We start from the raw sequence: 15,809 nt of genomic DNA, 5'->3' as shown, positions 1-15,809 counted from the left end.
TGCTCGGGACTCTGCAGAGAAACTGGTCTGATGTCTGGGTTTTTAGTCTTTATGTTTCTAGTTTATTGTAGAAAGACCTTCTCATCCAGAAACCTTCAATGATTTGAACAGAGACATATTGTGTTTCTGTTTGTGTTAATCTGCTCTGATTTTACTGGTCTGGCCCACATGAGATCTGAACTAAAATGAGTCTGACACGACACTAGATCAACAAACACTCAACAACACCACAAACTATTCAACATGTTTTATTGCATAACAATATGATATAAAATATATTTTGTGCTAAAGAAAAACATGATGAAACTATAAAGACTAATTAAAGGAACGTAATATATTCAGATATGTATGTGGGTGTGTGTGTGTGTTGGCCACGTGATGTTGGGACCATGTGGCTGAGGTCACGTATGTGTTAAGTTTGTGGAGATGAGTGTTGGTTCCAGATCAAACTGATGAACAGAACTAATATTAGCTTTCAATTAACCAAATATCTGAACCACACAGATCAAGATTATTAAACATTGCACTTAATGAAATAACAGTCCTGAGCGTAGCTCTGTGTGATTATTGGGAAGGAGGACGTCTCCGGGGCTCTGAGGTTGTGTCCAGCGGCAGCTTTCACACCGAGGTGTGAAGATGCAGGACCACGGGAGACTGACCTCTGGAAACTGCTGCTCAGGTCCAGTCCAATCATCTTTCTCTTATAATATGTTTTATATATATTTAATATAGTAATGGCATGTACTTATAAATACTTCCTTTGAATAGTTGTATACTAAGTAGTTATGTTGTGTATTTATTGTATTTATTCTTTAAATAGCTTAGAAAGGAGGTATAATATCATTATATTATTATTATTATTATTATTATAATATTATTGAAGTAACAATAATAATAACATTTATCGGTCAAATGTAGATGCAGGGTCGGTTGGTCTCAGACTTTAGATGGATTTCCATTCATGTTTTTAAGTTGAAGAGGAGCAGAATAAAGAACTGTCTCTCTGTTCGATCTCCAACGTCTCCGTTTATAGAAGCATTGAACCACGATGACGGTGACGATGGCGGTGACGATGACGGTGACGATGACGGTGACAGCGATGATGATGATGATGGCATAGAGTCCAAAGACCCAGTCGTCAGTGCGGCAGCTCAAGGTGGGGTTCACTGAAACGAGGTAAAGACCAAGGTTATTATAGTTTTGAAATTTTCATTAGTTTTTATTTTTATATATATTTGGTGTCACACATTGTTTCATCCTTTTTCAGCTTCTACAAGTCGAGGCTTTCTCTTAATACCTGGAAAAACTAAATAAAAACTAAACTAAAACTACAAAATCACTTGTTGAACTAACTAAAACTAAACTGAAATAAAAAAGCAAACTGAAAAACTAAATAAAAACACAAACTATAATAACCTTGGTGCAGACTGGTTGAATTTGAGGGACAGTTGAGCCTTGGCTGAGGTATGAGCTCTGCTGAGGGATGTTCTCGTAAAAAATTTGTGACGTCGCCACATGATTACAACCTCTTACTGAAAATCTGAAACCACAAAAGCAATGCGACAGACGACATGAACCAGTTAATCTGATCAGAAAACGTGTGATGACTCACCAGTGGTTGTTTTTGTACTCCGCTCCAAGAGAGAAGTGCAGTTCACTGTCCAACAGAGAAAAAGAAAAAAGACCATCAGTGACTGTGTATATATGTATGTATGTATGTATATATGTATATATATATATATGTATGTATGTATGTATATATATATATATATATATATATATATATAATCAGTGACTGTATATAAACTCCTGATGCAGATATAAAACTAAGGTAACAGAAACACAAAGATAAATCTGCCTGTATCCTACAAACCAGACATTTAAATTCTAATAACATGAATCACGTTCTTTTCTCGTGTTTCTCACCTGAGCAGGCGATTTTCACCAGGACCTGAAGAGAAGGACAAGAAACAGAGGGGAATGAAAGTGAAACTAGAAAAAGGTGAGTGGTGTAGAAGATACGTGAAAGAGCACATTACAAATGTCAGGCATGCTCCGAAACCCCGCCCCACTCTCTGCCAGAGACCTGACGTTAGCCTGAAGCTCGTGTTTCACTTCATTTCATGTGAGCTCGTCATGAAAACCTTTTTATCGACTGCGTCTCTGATTTGAAAAGTTGAATTTTAGGCTCAGCAGTGGACTTGAGGTCACATTTGTATTCCTGCTGTTTCAGTTGTCTCGATAAACAGAGTCTGACTCGCTCCTACAACCCGTCCTGAGCCTGTTTCCCTCTGTGTGTTGATGAGTTCTCAGATTCTCAGGGTGTGAATCTGAATATTGAAGATGTTCTTTACCCCTGAACACTCTTTTCCCTGGAGCAGGTAGTCAAAGCAGATCTTCGTTATGATGGAGCGGTTGGTCAGAGCCTGCACCAGAGTTTCATTTCTTCTAGAGTTGCGGGCGATGACGGTTTTCTGAAAAACATATAACCAATCAACAGAGGGGGGGTTAGGGTCCTCTCGCAGTACTACTACTACTCCAGGCGATTCTCCGTGTTTACACTGAGTAGTTTTCTGAACTCTGGAAGAAGTTTTTCAAACTCGCAGTTTTATTTGTGGATGAGACCAAAACGATAACAGATGAAACCAAACTAAAAATACATTTTTCTGAAGATGATTTATTGCAGAACTGTTTTTATCTGAGTTCCGAACAAACTCAGTTTCTGTGGTTAAGGATTGTCACTGACGTGCAGGACTTACGTTGGCGTCCTCCCAGCTGATGTCACAGGCGGCGGCGTGAGGCTCTGAGAACTGGTAACTGAATGAATCGTCTGGCTGTCGCGTGACGCTGCAGTTTTGATGTGAGGAAACGAGAATGAACCGAAACACCAGCAGAGCAGCAAAACCTGGAACCCAATGAAAAGGTCAAAGTCTCTTACACATGAAGTCCCCTCACAGTACCCCCCCCCCCCCCCCCTCCTGAAGGGCCACATACCAACACTGAGTTTCATACTCGAGTCCTTGATGCGCTGCTCTGGATAAAGACTGACAGCAAGAAAGAGAGACAGAAGAAAGAGAGAGAGAAGAATGAAGAAAGATGATAAATCCAAGACGCACACGGAGCCCGGTGTTCACCCAGAGCTCCCCTACTGACCGCTCCACTCTCATGAAGTCTCTTCCTCTTGTTTTGCTGTCTCCCCCTCTGTCTCTTCCTCTGTCGCTGTCTCCCCCTCTGTCTCTTCTTCTGTCTCCCCCTCTGTTGCTGTCTCCCCCTCTGTCTCTTCTTCTGTCTCTTCCTCTGTCGCTGTCTCCCCCTCTGTCTCTTCTTCTGTCTCCCCCTCTGTTGCTGTCTCCCCCTCTGTCTCTTCTTCTGTCTCTTCCTCTGTCACTGTCTCCCCCTCTGTCTCTTCTTCTGTCTCTTCCTCTGTCACTGTCTCCCCCTCTGTCTCTTCTTCTGTCTCTTCCTCTGTCACTGTCTCCCCCTCTGTCTCTTCTTCTGTCTCTTCCTCTGTCGCTGTCTCCCCCTCTGTCTCTTCTTCTCTCTTCCTCTGTCGCTGTCTCCCCCTCTGTCTCTTCTTCTGTCTCTTCCTCTGTCACTGTCTCCCCCTCTGTCTCTTCTTCTGTCTCTTCCTCTGTCGCTGTCTCCCCCTCTGTCTCTTCTTCTCTCTTCCTCTGTCGCTGTCTCCCCCTCTGTCTCTTCCTCTGTCGCTGTCTCCCCCTCTGTCTCTTCTTCTGTCTCCCCCTCTGTCTCTTTTACATTTTTCTGTATTTCTTATTTTTTTTCTTATCTTCCCCCTACTTTGACAAACACTGTGTTAACGTGCACGCAGTCACGTGACGTGGGCACAGGCCAATGCAAAACAATGGGAGGACAGAAACGAGGACATGTCCCACTTTGACAAACACTGTGTTAACATCTTATATGCAGTCTATGGAGGACATGTCCCACTTTGACAGGTTGTCCTGTCCACTTGTCCAGGGGCGGATCCTGAGGTGGCACAGCTGAAATCTGATTGGCTCCTGAAGTCTTATAAATAATTATTAATTTATTAAGAACTAAATCTGAAACAAAGAGCAGCTACAGAGACTCTCTCTCTCCCCCTCTCCCCCCCCCCCCCCCCCCCCCCCCCCCCCCCCCGGTGAGGAGACTTACCTGACCGCGTCACCCTCATGAAGTCTCTTCCTCTTGTTGTCGGAGGACTCCGCTTCATGTTGCTGGGCTGATGCACGTGCACTGGGAATCAAACGTCAAGCGACGGACGGTCACGTTTTAGTTTTCCTTTCGCGGGGTCTCTATCAGTCTGCGGGGTCTCTATTAGTCTGCGGGGCCTCTATCAGTCTGCGGGGTCTCTATCAGTCTGCGGGGTCTCTATTAGTCTGCGGGGTCTCTATTAGTCTGCGGGGCCTCTATCAGTCTGCGGGGTCTCTATCAGTCTGCGGGGTCTCTATCAGTCTGCGGGGTCTCTATCAGTCTGCGGGGTCTCTATCAGTCTGCGGGGCCTCTATTAGTCTGCGGGGCCTCTATCAGTCTGCGGGGTCTCTATTAGTCTGCGGGGTCTCTATCAGTCTGCGGGGTCTCTATCAGTCTGCGGGGTCTCTATCAGTCTGCGGGGTCTCTGAGTCTGCGGGGCCCCGGTGGACCCGGTACTGGTGAAACTACGTGTGTCCCCCGAGCTCAGAGAGTGAACGGACCAGCAGCAAACATCTGGACTGACGGAGCGCGACGGAGTCTCTTCATCTGTCTCCCCCTCTGTCTCCCCCTCTGTCTCTTCCTCTGTCTCTTCTTCTGTCGCTGTCTCTTCTTCTGTCGCTGTCTCTTCCTCTGTCTCTTCTTCTGTCGCTGTCTCCCCCTCTGTCTCTTCTTCTGTCGCTGTCTCCCCCTCTGTCTCTTCTTCTGTCGCTGTCTCTTCTTCTGTCGCTGTCTCTTCCTCTGTCTCTTCTTCTGTCGCTGTCTCCCCCTCTGTCTCTTCTTCTGTCGCTGTCTCTTCTTCTGTCGCTGTCTCTTCCTCTGTCTCTTCTTCTGTGTCTTCCTCTGTCGCTCCCTCTCTCTCCCTCTCTCTTATATCGAAGAACCATGGCTCTGATTGGTCAAGTCCCGTCTTGAGGTTTTTAACCACGCCCAGTAGATTCAGATTTAAAGAGTGATTCATTCCAAAAAGAAAAAGAAATTCCCGCCAAACTCATTTTTACCGGCAACATGAAAAATGAGTTTGGCGGGATATTTCTTTTTGTACATGAACCTCTGTGTTAACATCTTATATACTCTCTCCCTCTCTCCCTCCCCCTCTCTCTCCCTCTCTCCCTCCCCCGCTCTCTCCCCATCTCTCTCTCTCTCCCTCTCCCTCTCTCCCCCTCTCCCTCCCCCGCTCTCTCCCCATCTCTCTCTCTCTCCCTGCCTCTCTCTCCCTCTCCCTCTCTCTCCCTCTCTCCCTCCCCCGCTCTCTCCCCATCTCTCTCTCTCTCCCTCTCTCTCCCTCTCTCCCTCCCCCGCTCTCTCCCCATCTCCCCCTCTCTCTCTCCCTCCCCCTCTCCCTCTCTCTCTCTCCCTCCCTCTCTTTATATAAACCTCCTCTAAAAAAAGAAACGGCGCCCTCCAGTGGAGGATTGTACACGGTGCCCTTTTTGATCTGCGTGAGACTGTTCATCACGTTTTTAGTCTTTTTGACGTCATTTTTACTGAGAAGGTTTTGATCATGGGAGCTGGCTACAAGAATTTTAATAAAGAGAAGTGGCAGCTCCTAAACTTCTTATCCGGTGAAGTCAAACTGGGATTTTATATAATATACATCAGCTGTAGACACATGGTGGAGAACAGGGAAGGACAGGAAGCAGTGTGGGAGACAAACCTCCGAGCAAGACTCAGACTCGAGTTCAACTTTTACAAACATGTCTCTGATCTGGAGTCTTTAAAAAACATAATCTAATGATGATGAGTCGTTTCCACACTTTTAATTACTCTAATGACACGAGCTCTTTATTTTAAAAACCTGTACAAATGAAAATATGTAAATACAGTCTTTTTGTAAAAATCACATCTCTCTCCCCTCTCTCTCGCTTTCTCTCCCTGTCCCTCTCTCGCTCTCTCTCCCTGTCCCTCTCTCTCCCTGTCCCTCTCCCTCTCTCGCTCTCTCTCCCTCTCTCACCCTCTCCCTCCCTCCCTCCCCCTCTCCCTCCCTCCCCCCTCTCTCTCCCTCACTCCCGCCCCCTCTCTCTCCCCCCTCCCTCTCTCTCTCCTTCTCTCTCTCGCTCCATCTCTCACCCTCTCCCTCTCCCTCTCCCTCCCTCCCTCCCTCCCTCCCCCTCGCTCTCTCTCCCTGTCCCTCTCCCTCTCTCTCTCTCCCTCTCTCTCTCTCCCTCTCTCACCCTCTCCCTCCCTCCCTCCCCCCTCTCTCTCCCTCCCCCTCTCTCCCTCCCTCTCTCTCCCTCACTCCCGCCCCCTCTCTCTCCCCCCTCCCTCTCTCTCTCCTTCTCTCTCTCTCGCTCCATCTCTCACCCTCTCCCTCTCTCTCTCCCTCCCTCTCTCTCTCCCTCCCTCCCTCACTCGCCCTCACTCTCTCCCTCTCTCTCTCCCTCCCTCTCTCTCTCCCTCCCTCCCTCTCTCTCCCTCCCTCTCTCTCACTCTCCCTCCCTCTCTCTCCCTCCCTCTCTCTCCCTCCCACTCCCTCCCTCTCCCTCTCCCTCTCCCTCCCTCTCCCTCCCTCTCCCTCTCCCTCTCACTCCCTCCTCAGTTGTGAGTCACAGGCAGCAGATGTGTGTGACCGGGCGGAGGAGCTGAAAACCCGCTGTTCATTCACAGAGAAGCGGCTGCGGGTTATTTTAGGAGCAGGAGGAGCAGGAGGAGCAGGAGGAGCTGACGCGCCGCAGACGTTCTCACCCTTCGCTCCACCTCGCTGGATGTGTGCGTAAAGCTGTGCGTAAAAAGGCTGCGTGCGGCGGAACTCATTGGGAGGAGGAAAAAACCCGCTCTGCGCCAACAGCCGCTGATCCCGATTCACCGAACCGGCCAGTGGATACGATCTGACGCGCGCTGCTGCTTCATTCTCATCATCAGGATCACATCTGTAGGAAGCGCAGACACCGAGCGAGCTGCGTCCATCAGGTGCAGAGAGAGAGACAGACAGAGACACAGAGACACAGAGACAGAGCTTCAGATCCAGCAGAGGTGAGACACAGAAAACACTGAGCACCGTCATCTCATGAATCCATCACATGTTCCAGTCTCTTCATTCACATCTCACAGCTCCACCATGTCCATCACCACCTCCCTGAAAATCTATAGTAACATTATTGTATATGGAGCCTGCTCTGGTGAACACACACACACACACACACACACACATATGTATAAACATCCATACACAGTGTAGCTCTGATAAAACGTCATCATTATGTACAGGTGCAGCTGAGCCTCCTCTGGTCTCGTGATTCATCTGCTGTGTTTCCTCTCCCTGCAGGAATTCTACTGTATAACTATGATTTCAGTTATAATAATGATAGTAACATAATTACAGTAATTCCCTGTAATTATATATATATATATTAATTATATATATATCATTATTATATATATATATATATATGTGTGTTTTAAATGTTCTGACAGTGTCATGTGACTTTACACTGGTCCTGTATGTTCATATCTCATCCATGTGTTTATATACATTGTGGTTTTTATTATTGTGGTAAGATGTTGTGTCTCCGGCTCTCAGATCTTATCTCATCTCCATGTTCAGTACTTTGAGCCTCAGCTGCTCCAACAACAGTGTTAAGTGCTGCTTGTTGTTGGAGCTGGTAATGATCTATAATAAATGTTGATTTGATTGTTGGGCCGTGCAGCAGCTCTGTGGTTACGAGGTGGGAAGTCATGTCCCAAAGGTGCTTGGTTTTCGTGGTTAAACCATAACACTGCTGCCAGGCAACGGAAACATGGACGATAATATCAGCGTTACTGTGGCTAAGCTAGCAGGTAACGTACGAATGAAATGTTTGAATAGCAACATTTTCCTCAGACAGAGAGAAAAACCCTTAAGACTAAAATTACACTAAAATGCCGTCCAATGAAAATGATCTTCAGTTGTAGTTACAGATATTGAACTCTGCGGAGGTTTAAGAGAATTCAGAGGTCATGAACACCACTAGAGGGCGTCGTTCGTACCTAAACACAACCAGATAGTTGACAGATGTGGGCCACACACACAATGATGTGGCACCTCTGTCCTTCTTGTGGCCCAGACAAAATGGCTGTGAGCCTAAAGTGGCCCAAGTATCCCAACAACTGTGGACAAACATGTGGAGCTCTCGACAAGGTTTAATCTGGATCTGAACCTAAAGTGATAAATGCTGAATATGGCCCAAATAGCACAAAACTAATTTGGGCCACCTTTGGCTGACATGTGGCATCGCTGTGGCTCGCTTGTTGCCCAGATGTGGCAAACAGGAACGGACCGCCATCATTCCACACAGTATGGGGGTGTGGGCCAAATCTGGGCCAAAGCAAGTTTGCTGTAGTCGCTCAGTTGGATTGTCGCTGCCTCTGGTTTGTCTGTGTTTGGTCTCCTCCCCCTCCCGAGGGAAACGTCAGGCTCTTTAGCTGCTAAATGCTGCACCATGTTCACCTGCTGCTCTCTGGTTGTTTGTTGCAGGGAAACAACTGAGACCAGATCAACCAGACAGGTCCAGAATGAGCAGGTTAAAAAAGAGGCTGTGCTCATTTCTGTGGGTTCATGTGGGGCGGGAACATTTTCCATTGTGTCTTCACACTCAAAAATCTGGTGATTTTAGTGGACAAGCTGACGTTTCTCAGTGTTCTCCAGTTTGACAGTTTTCCATTGTGATTGTGTTGAAAGAAATCAAACCGTGGTTGAGATTGGTGCGGTGGGGACTCAGGCTCCTCTGTCTCATAAACAATAGATAACATGACGAGTCTTGAATGGGAGGCAGCAGCACTGAGGCGACAGATCTGCAGCACATCGTTTTCCATCTCAGTGCATTTCACTGACTGTTTGGAAAAGACTGATTCTCTGCTCACACTAATGGTCTCAAAATGAGTCCGTGGACAAACGTGCATACGTCAGCGTCGTCTCCACAGCTTGAATTATAATTTCAGAAGTATTCTTTCCTCTCCTGGTCGCCAACAGAGTGGATGAGCCTCTACGGACACAGCCGTCCACGCTAGATTGAGCCCAGCAGGATCTTCAGCTCTGACTCATCCACTGACCCCACACAGCGACCTCCACCTGTCTGCAAGGTCACTCCCTGGCTTTTCTTTGGGTTCATTTGATTGGACAGGTGAAGCGTAATATAATGTCTGTTTGGCACGATGCGGCTCCGTCAGCTGCTTGTGCTGAATCACATTTGGCTGCAGCTCGTCCCCGAGCACAGTCGAGTGAAAACTTCTGAAATGTCACAAGCGAGGAGGAACAGATTTGTGCAGTTTTCAGCTCATCCAAAAAGTTGAAATAGAGCGAGAGGTCAGAGAAACACAATAAAAAACAAGTGTTAACTTCTTTAAATAAAAACCCACATGGTTGTTTTGTAAAATAGAAATAGATTTTATATATAACATTTAGTTTCACTGATAGATAACAGAGGCAGAGTCTATATGCTCCATTTAAATTCAACCACAAAACTCAAACTATACAACAAAATAATACAAAATTCAAAGACGCCAGCTCTCAGAATCTTCCAGCACGTGTTGAGGTGAGCTGGGGTCAGACTCGTTGATGTGTTGATGCAGTGGGAAGAGACTAAACATCAGAAAGCTGGTCTGAGGTCAGTGGTTCAGTATTTCACTATCGTAACATTCAGCGACATCAAGGTGAACAACGAGCACACACTCTTTTACACACATGATCTGTTGACTCTGCAGAGAAGTGTTTACTCTCACTCCCTAAATCCTCCGTGACGATATCACCACACTAAGGTGACGGTTCACCTGGATCTTAAAGGGATAGTTCACCCAAAAATGAAAATCCCCTCATTATCTACTCACCACTGTGATGGAGGTGGGGGGGGGGTGTTTGAGTTTCCTGGAGTTTCAGGGGTAAACACCGTTGCAGCAGAATCCAATACAACTGAAGTAACTGGTGACCGATTCTTCAAATGTAAACCTGCAGCGTTCATCAGCAGTGTTTGAAATATGGACGGAGATGAGCGAGGGTTCAGATGTTCATGTTCTGATGATCCTTGGACTTTACATCTAGCGCCACCATCAGGTCAACATTTGAATTTGTCCAATATGGAAAACCTGTAGATTTCCCACAACTGAGAGTGAGGCGGAGCTTTTGAAATATTTGAACGTATCCGCCTCAACCCCAGACAAATAAAGATGGACGACATGATGGCTCCCAAAAATGAGGCCAAAGTATCTGGATCCCCCCCTGGTGGCTTGCTGCACCTTCTCCATGTTAGCAGATGGGACACAGACCAAATGAAAAAATTAAGTAGACGTAAAATAAATGTTTGTCAAAGATGGTTTCTGTCATTTCAGGTCGTTCTTATCTCGCTGATGTTTGTTCAGGTGTTTCTGATCATCTTGGTTTTAATGTCATGATTGACAGCTGAGACTGACTCTGGATCCAAATGACGTCATCGGCACAAGATGGCCGAGATGTTTTGTTGACAGTGAGAGGAAACGGAGACGTGTCGTGAATCTGAGGTTTAGATGGATTATCACACGACTCACTTCTTCTCTCATATAACCAAACCCTCAGATGGCGAAGGCAGACCAGCGTTTCGGCCAGCGGGACGGCTCCGACCAGAACTTTGACTACATGTTCAAGCTGCTGATCATTGGCAACAGCAGCGTCGGGAAAACGTCCTTCCTGTTCCGCTACGCCGACGATTCCTTCAGCAACTCCTTCGTCAGCACCGTGGGCATCGACTTCAAGGTGAAGACGGTGTATCGCAACGACAAGAGGATCAAGCTGCAGATCTGGGTGAGGATGGACATTATGTTGTGTTATTATTATATGTTAAATTGTGTTACACAGTGTAACGCAGTATGAGACATGAGAGTGAAGCAGTGTAACGTGATGTTCTGCTCTCAATCAACAACGAGCTGCTGAGGGGAAGAGAAGACTTCTACAGCTTGTTTCATCAGTGGTGATGCTGTTGCCATGGCAGCAGCTCTTCACGCTCACTCAGTCTCTCGCTGACACACACACACACACACACACACACACACACACACACACACACACCTCCCCCCTCCAGGCTTCTCTGTCCCCCACCTGGTCTCAACCTCTTCACCCCAAGAGGTCTCTTTAATTGCCATTGAAGACAGTACTGTGTGTGTGTGTGTGTGTGTGTGTGTGTGTGTGTGTGTGTGTGTGTGTTAATCAGAGCCGATTGATTCAAGCTGAAAGCATAGTGATGAGTATAAATACACACACACGCATCAATGACACAAATATATGAAAGAGCTGAATTACACAGCCTCCATGTTTGCTACGCTAACACTAATAGCTCCTCCAGTCAAAGTCTGACGGGAGTCGAACCTGTCTCCTTTTATAAATAACGCTTCTCTACAACTAACTGGTTTTAAAGGAAACCTGCCAGTTGTAACTAGAGACAGATTGTACATGTGAATATACAGAATCTGTAGACGAGGGACAAGAAGCTTCTGTTTCCAGTTTGACCAAAATGCTTTTTAATTTACCTACATTCAACGCAGCTGGCTGTTAAAAGACAAGAGTCACTGTTTGTGTGAGAAACGACTCGTGTCGTGAAGAAACTAGTCCGACTGTCCCCCGGCAGTCTGATCCTATAGCAGCATAACTAACGATGAGCCGGTCCTGACTATCAGCTCTGTCACAAAGGAAAGTCTTCAGTCTGCTTCTTTTAATCGGAGCTCGTGTAGTTTTCCTACAGAACTCGGAGCGTTCGCTAAATCAAACAGTGTGAACAGGTGCAGTATTAGCTTAGCTTAGCATTTAGGCCTAAAGGCTAATCCCCACTCACAGTCAACAGATTACAGTGTCCCGCAGTTTAAACAGTCTGTCCATAGAAAAATCACCTGACAGATACTGTAGATGTTCTTGGTCCCCAGAGGACGAGTCCTGATGATTGTGGTGATATGTCCAGGTTGTTGTTAGCTTCCTGTTTCAGCTGTGATGTAGCCACCTCCAGTTCATGTGAAGTGATGGACACACAATTCAACAGCACTGTAGAAGTACACGTTGTTTGAATTTGAGTTACCAAGTATCTACAGATTGTTCTGTCTGTGGTGCGTCTGAAATCCACGGAGGGGCCTCCGTGTCACAAGCATGAATTGTTAAGGTTGTCGGTGTCATGAAACACGTGTTCGACATGTTAACACCCCCTCTGGACCAATCAGTTTGAAGTTCCGTCTTGTTATTACATGTGCAGTATTTCTAATGTAAAGTTTCTGTCTCCAGGACACGGCAGGCCAGGAGAGATACCGCACCATCACCACGGCCTACTACCGCGGCGCCATGGGCTTCATCCTCATGTATGACATCACCAACGAAGAGTCGTTCAACGCCGTCCAGGACTGGTATGTGATTCTTACTCAATCACATTCAAATAAAGACGAGAAACTCAAGTCAGTTAAATGATGATTAGTGTGTGTGTGTGTGTGTGTGTGTGTGTGTGTGTGTCCAGGGCCACTCAGATTAAGACGTACTCATGGGATAACGCCCAGGTGATCATGGTGGGCAACAAGTGCGACATGGACGAGGAGAGAGTTGTGCCTCTGGAGAAAGGAAAACATCTGGCTGAGCAGTTAGGTGAGGCTCGAACTCGCTGTCCTGGATTTCAGGTTGTGAGTGAATACAACAGGAAACACTCCTCCTCATGTTTCTAACAGAACTCGGACACTTTACCTGAAGCCGCTGCTCAGAGGTGTCAGGAATACTTTATTTATGTCCTGGGGGAAATGTGTTTGAGTAAATGAACCACATCAAACTTCCAAACTTGTTATTGTTAACAAAAACCTTTCCAATGTAAGCTAGTTACTGTAGACATTGTTTTTTAAATTACTAGTTCATTCTAATTATCATATTATTACATTTGTACTTATTCTGTTGCATATGATGTTGTGTAATCTTAGTTTAATATAGAATAAGTAGTTTCATTATTGTTTTATTTATTGCTATCACAAAATGTACCTTCCTGAAGCTCATTCTCTAATATTATATTATAAATTATACATACATATAGTTGGATCACTTTTTCAAATATAAAAATATGTATTAATGTGTGTATTTGGGTTTCTTATTTACGTAGCCCTTGCTTTTTGTCTCTACCATGTTTACGGGTGAAAAGTTTAAAAGGTGACACTTGGTGATGAACATGTGCGATTGAGAGAATTTTAAAAACGTGTTACACTCAGCTCAGAGAACACGACCCCTCACAAATCAGGGTCCCAGTGAGTGTTGTGAGTTCTGACAAAAACCTGCACGAACCAGTTCGACTCCAGGAGGGAAGGAGTTCCCGTCAGGATGTGTGTACTGAGAGATACTACAGCGCAGACGCTCAGCTCCCTGTGTCCCAGGGCCAATGAGACCTTTCTAATTACAAACTGGTTTTAGCTGCACTGCTGAGAGCTGTTTTCTCACTTTCACCATGTAAACACCTCCGGCTGCTCACAGCACGAGAGCTGGACTGGCATCTCTGGATTTGAGAAAAGTCTTTAAGGGATTTAGATATTTGTGAAGTGGGAAGAAAACACAGCAGACAGCAAATAAACTCTGTTGAAACCACACCCAACGTTCGTCTTTAAAAGCCTCCATCAGTTTAATGGATCTGATCTGTGGAACAAGTTGGATTTTGTCTTTTTTAAGATCTTGGACTTTTGTGCAGCACCCTGAGACAACTGTTTGTTGTGATACCGTGCTATATAAATACATTTGATTGATTGATTGATTGATTGATTGATTGATCGATCCATAAGCTCTGCTAAACACAACAACTTGAATTTTCACTTTAAGTCACAAAAGCGTTCTGTCTGTTTCATCAGCATTCGTGGGTAAAACCATCGGAAACAGGTTTGACTCCTCATTGGCAGTTTATGTTCGATGATTATGTTCGACGTCACAAACGCAACGGAGACCGAGGCGCTCTCTCACCTCTCTGTCAAAGTAGCATGTTCCCCCTGGTGTCAGTTTCTGTCACTGCCGATCGGAGCCAATAAAAACGTGTCTACTGCGATTAATTAGAGAATGTTCCCAAAACGTTAGTTTAAGAACTAACTAAATGATTTCCTGTTTCCTCCGGCAGGCTTCGAGTACTATGAGGCCAGTGCTAAGGAGAACATCAATGTGCGGCAGGTCTTCGAGCGCCTGGTGGACATCATCTGTGTGAAGATGTCGGAGCGGGTAGACGTCGAGGTGCCAACGGCCCCCGGCACCAAGACCACCAGACTGACCGACAAGCCCGCCCAGCTACCTCAGAAGTGCTGCTGATCGTCTGTCGCCTGTCCGTCTGCTGTCGCTTCATTTGCCCCCCCCCCCCCCCCCCCCCCAAGTAAAAAAAACAAACAAAATACAGCTCAACTATCGTAACGTTCCTCAAAACACTCTCCGCTTCAGTCCATGTTCGTGAGCAGTCAATAATCTCTACTGCAGTTTCTGCTAACATTTATATCCGCTCGCCACTTTCACTCGCTCCCCGTCCCCGAGTATCTGAGGGTGGCCCCAACATAGACGGAGGAGTAACAGCAGCACTGTTCTCCAGACAAAACCTAATTTGGTGTGTTTGAAAAGAAATTAAAGAACCTCTGTTTACGCTCCTGTGACGACAAGTTCCAGCTGTGACTATAAATGCAGTTTAGAAAATGAAGGTCGGGTCATGATGTTACGAGGAAAAGGGCCCGATCACCTCAGTTCCAAGAAAACATAGCGAAATTCTCACGTTACAAGTTGCTATATGCTATTTGCAAGTTCATTAACCGCTAACAGGCGTCCTCATTTAAGAGGTTGTGCAGAAAACCTAGCAACATTCTCACGTTGGTTCCAAACTTTCGAGCACGCCAAATTCAGATTCTGTTGGAGTGCACTTGAAGCCGGTTCCGCAGGTAAGCACAGCACTGCCTCTCCTCAAAGTGTAGCACAACGAGAAGCTGGCACCACCACAGCTGCTCATGATCACAAGTTTACAGGTCGCAGTCGTTCACCGAGTCATCCGCTGCTTCTCAGATAGTTGGTGATAGTTGGGTCCACTCCAATTCAATATGCCTATAACTGTTACTGGCCTTACTTAGTGCTGTTTTTGGCTTAAGAGACGCTTTAGGGCTACACCACCAATGCACAACTCTCAGGCAGGGCTGCAGCTGAAATCATGTGAGTCCATGTGAGGAGGGGGTCGAGTCCCAGACTGACACTGCTGCAGTCTGACACTGCTGCAGTCTGAGATGCTCCTGCACTGGGTTTTTGCACCATTGGTTAAAATGATAGTGCCTATTGTAATGTTTTGACAAAGTTCCTGCAGATTGTTGTCAGGTAGACCGATGAGACAAATCACTATTCTACAGTATTTGTACTGGAACCATAGTAACTGCTTTTGGACTGGTGCAGACACCAGGGTCAGACCACAGCAGAATGAATACAGCCAATTAACATAAACATCATTTAAATAAAATGAAGCACAATGAATTCACCAAAGAAAAAATGGGAGACGTTTCCTTGTAATTATGGAAACAGTCATATCTCTGGATTACGAGTTATTATTAGTAATTAATCATAAATTGTGAACACAACTAATCTACGAGTGACACTCACAGTTTCTTACATCAGGACATTAACCATGTGTTTGTGTCTCATACCTGTGTGCTACTGGTTTTACTGGAGG

General features: G+C 45.9%; 2 protein-coding genes across 7 annotated transcripts; one reads left to right on the top strand and one right to left on the bottom strand.

Annotated features, from left to right (window-relative positions):
• Positions 1 to 232: 232 nt before the first annotated feature.
• LOC138407279 (uncharacterized) lies at positions 233 to 5,027 on the bottom strand. 6 transcript variants are annotated; one of them, XR_011240725.1, is made up of 8 exons: positions 4,153 to 4,520; positions 2,995 to 3,044; positions 2,760 to 2,905; positions 2,355 to 2,474; positions 1,927 to 1,951; positions 1,613 to 1,657; positions 1,417 to 1,540; positions 233 to 1,166 (listed from the first exon to the last, which is right to left on the bottom strand). XR_011240725.1 is itself a non-coding variant. In XM_069522683.1 (8 exons), the coding sequence occupies exons 2-8, from the start codon at positions 3,008 to 3,010 to the stop codon at positions 937 to 939; spliced, it is 639 nt and encodes a 212-aa protein (XP_069378784.1). In that variant the 5' UTR covers positions 3,011 to 3,044; positions 4,153 to 5,027; the 3' UTR covers positions 233 to 936. The 6 variants fall into 6 exon arrangements, 4 of the variants coding, with proteins under 4 accessions (XP_069378784.1, XP_069378786.1, XP_069378783.1 ...); XM_069522683.1 differs by having other exon boundaries at positions 1,417 to 1,473; positions 4,153 to 5,027; XR_011240724.1 differs by lacking the exon at positions 2,995 to 3,044 and having other exon boundaries at positions 4,153 to 4,518.
• A 1,688-nt stretch (positions 5,028 to 6,715) lies between these two features.
• Positions 6,716 to 14,476, top strand: rab3b (RAB3B, member RAS oncogene family). Its single transcript, XM_069520178.1, has 5 exons — positions 6,716 to 7,161; positions 10,712 to 10,936; positions 12,398 to 12,516; positions 12,624 to 12,748; positions 14,241 to 14,476. The coding sequence occupies exons 2-5, from the start codon at positions 10,712 to 10,714 to the stop codon at positions 14,423 to 14,425; spliced, it is 654 nt and encodes a 217-aa protein (XP_069376279.1). The 5' UTR covers positions 6,716 to 7,161; the 3' UTR covers positions 14,426 to 14,476.
• Positions 14,477 to 15,809: the final 1,333 nt, after the last annotated feature.

Source organism: Paralichthys olivaceus, chromosome 3 (assembly GCF_024713975.1).
Source record: "Paralichthys olivaceus isolate ysfri-2021 chromosome 3, ASM2471397v2, whole genome shotgun sequence".
Classification (NCBI taxonomy): Eukaryota; Metazoa; Chordata; class Actinopteri; order Pleuronectiformes; family Paralichthyidae; genus Paralichthys; species Paralichthys olivaceus.
The sequence above is the reverse complement of the archived record's forward strand: the minus strand, read 5'-3'. Positions and strand labels throughout refer to the sequence as shown.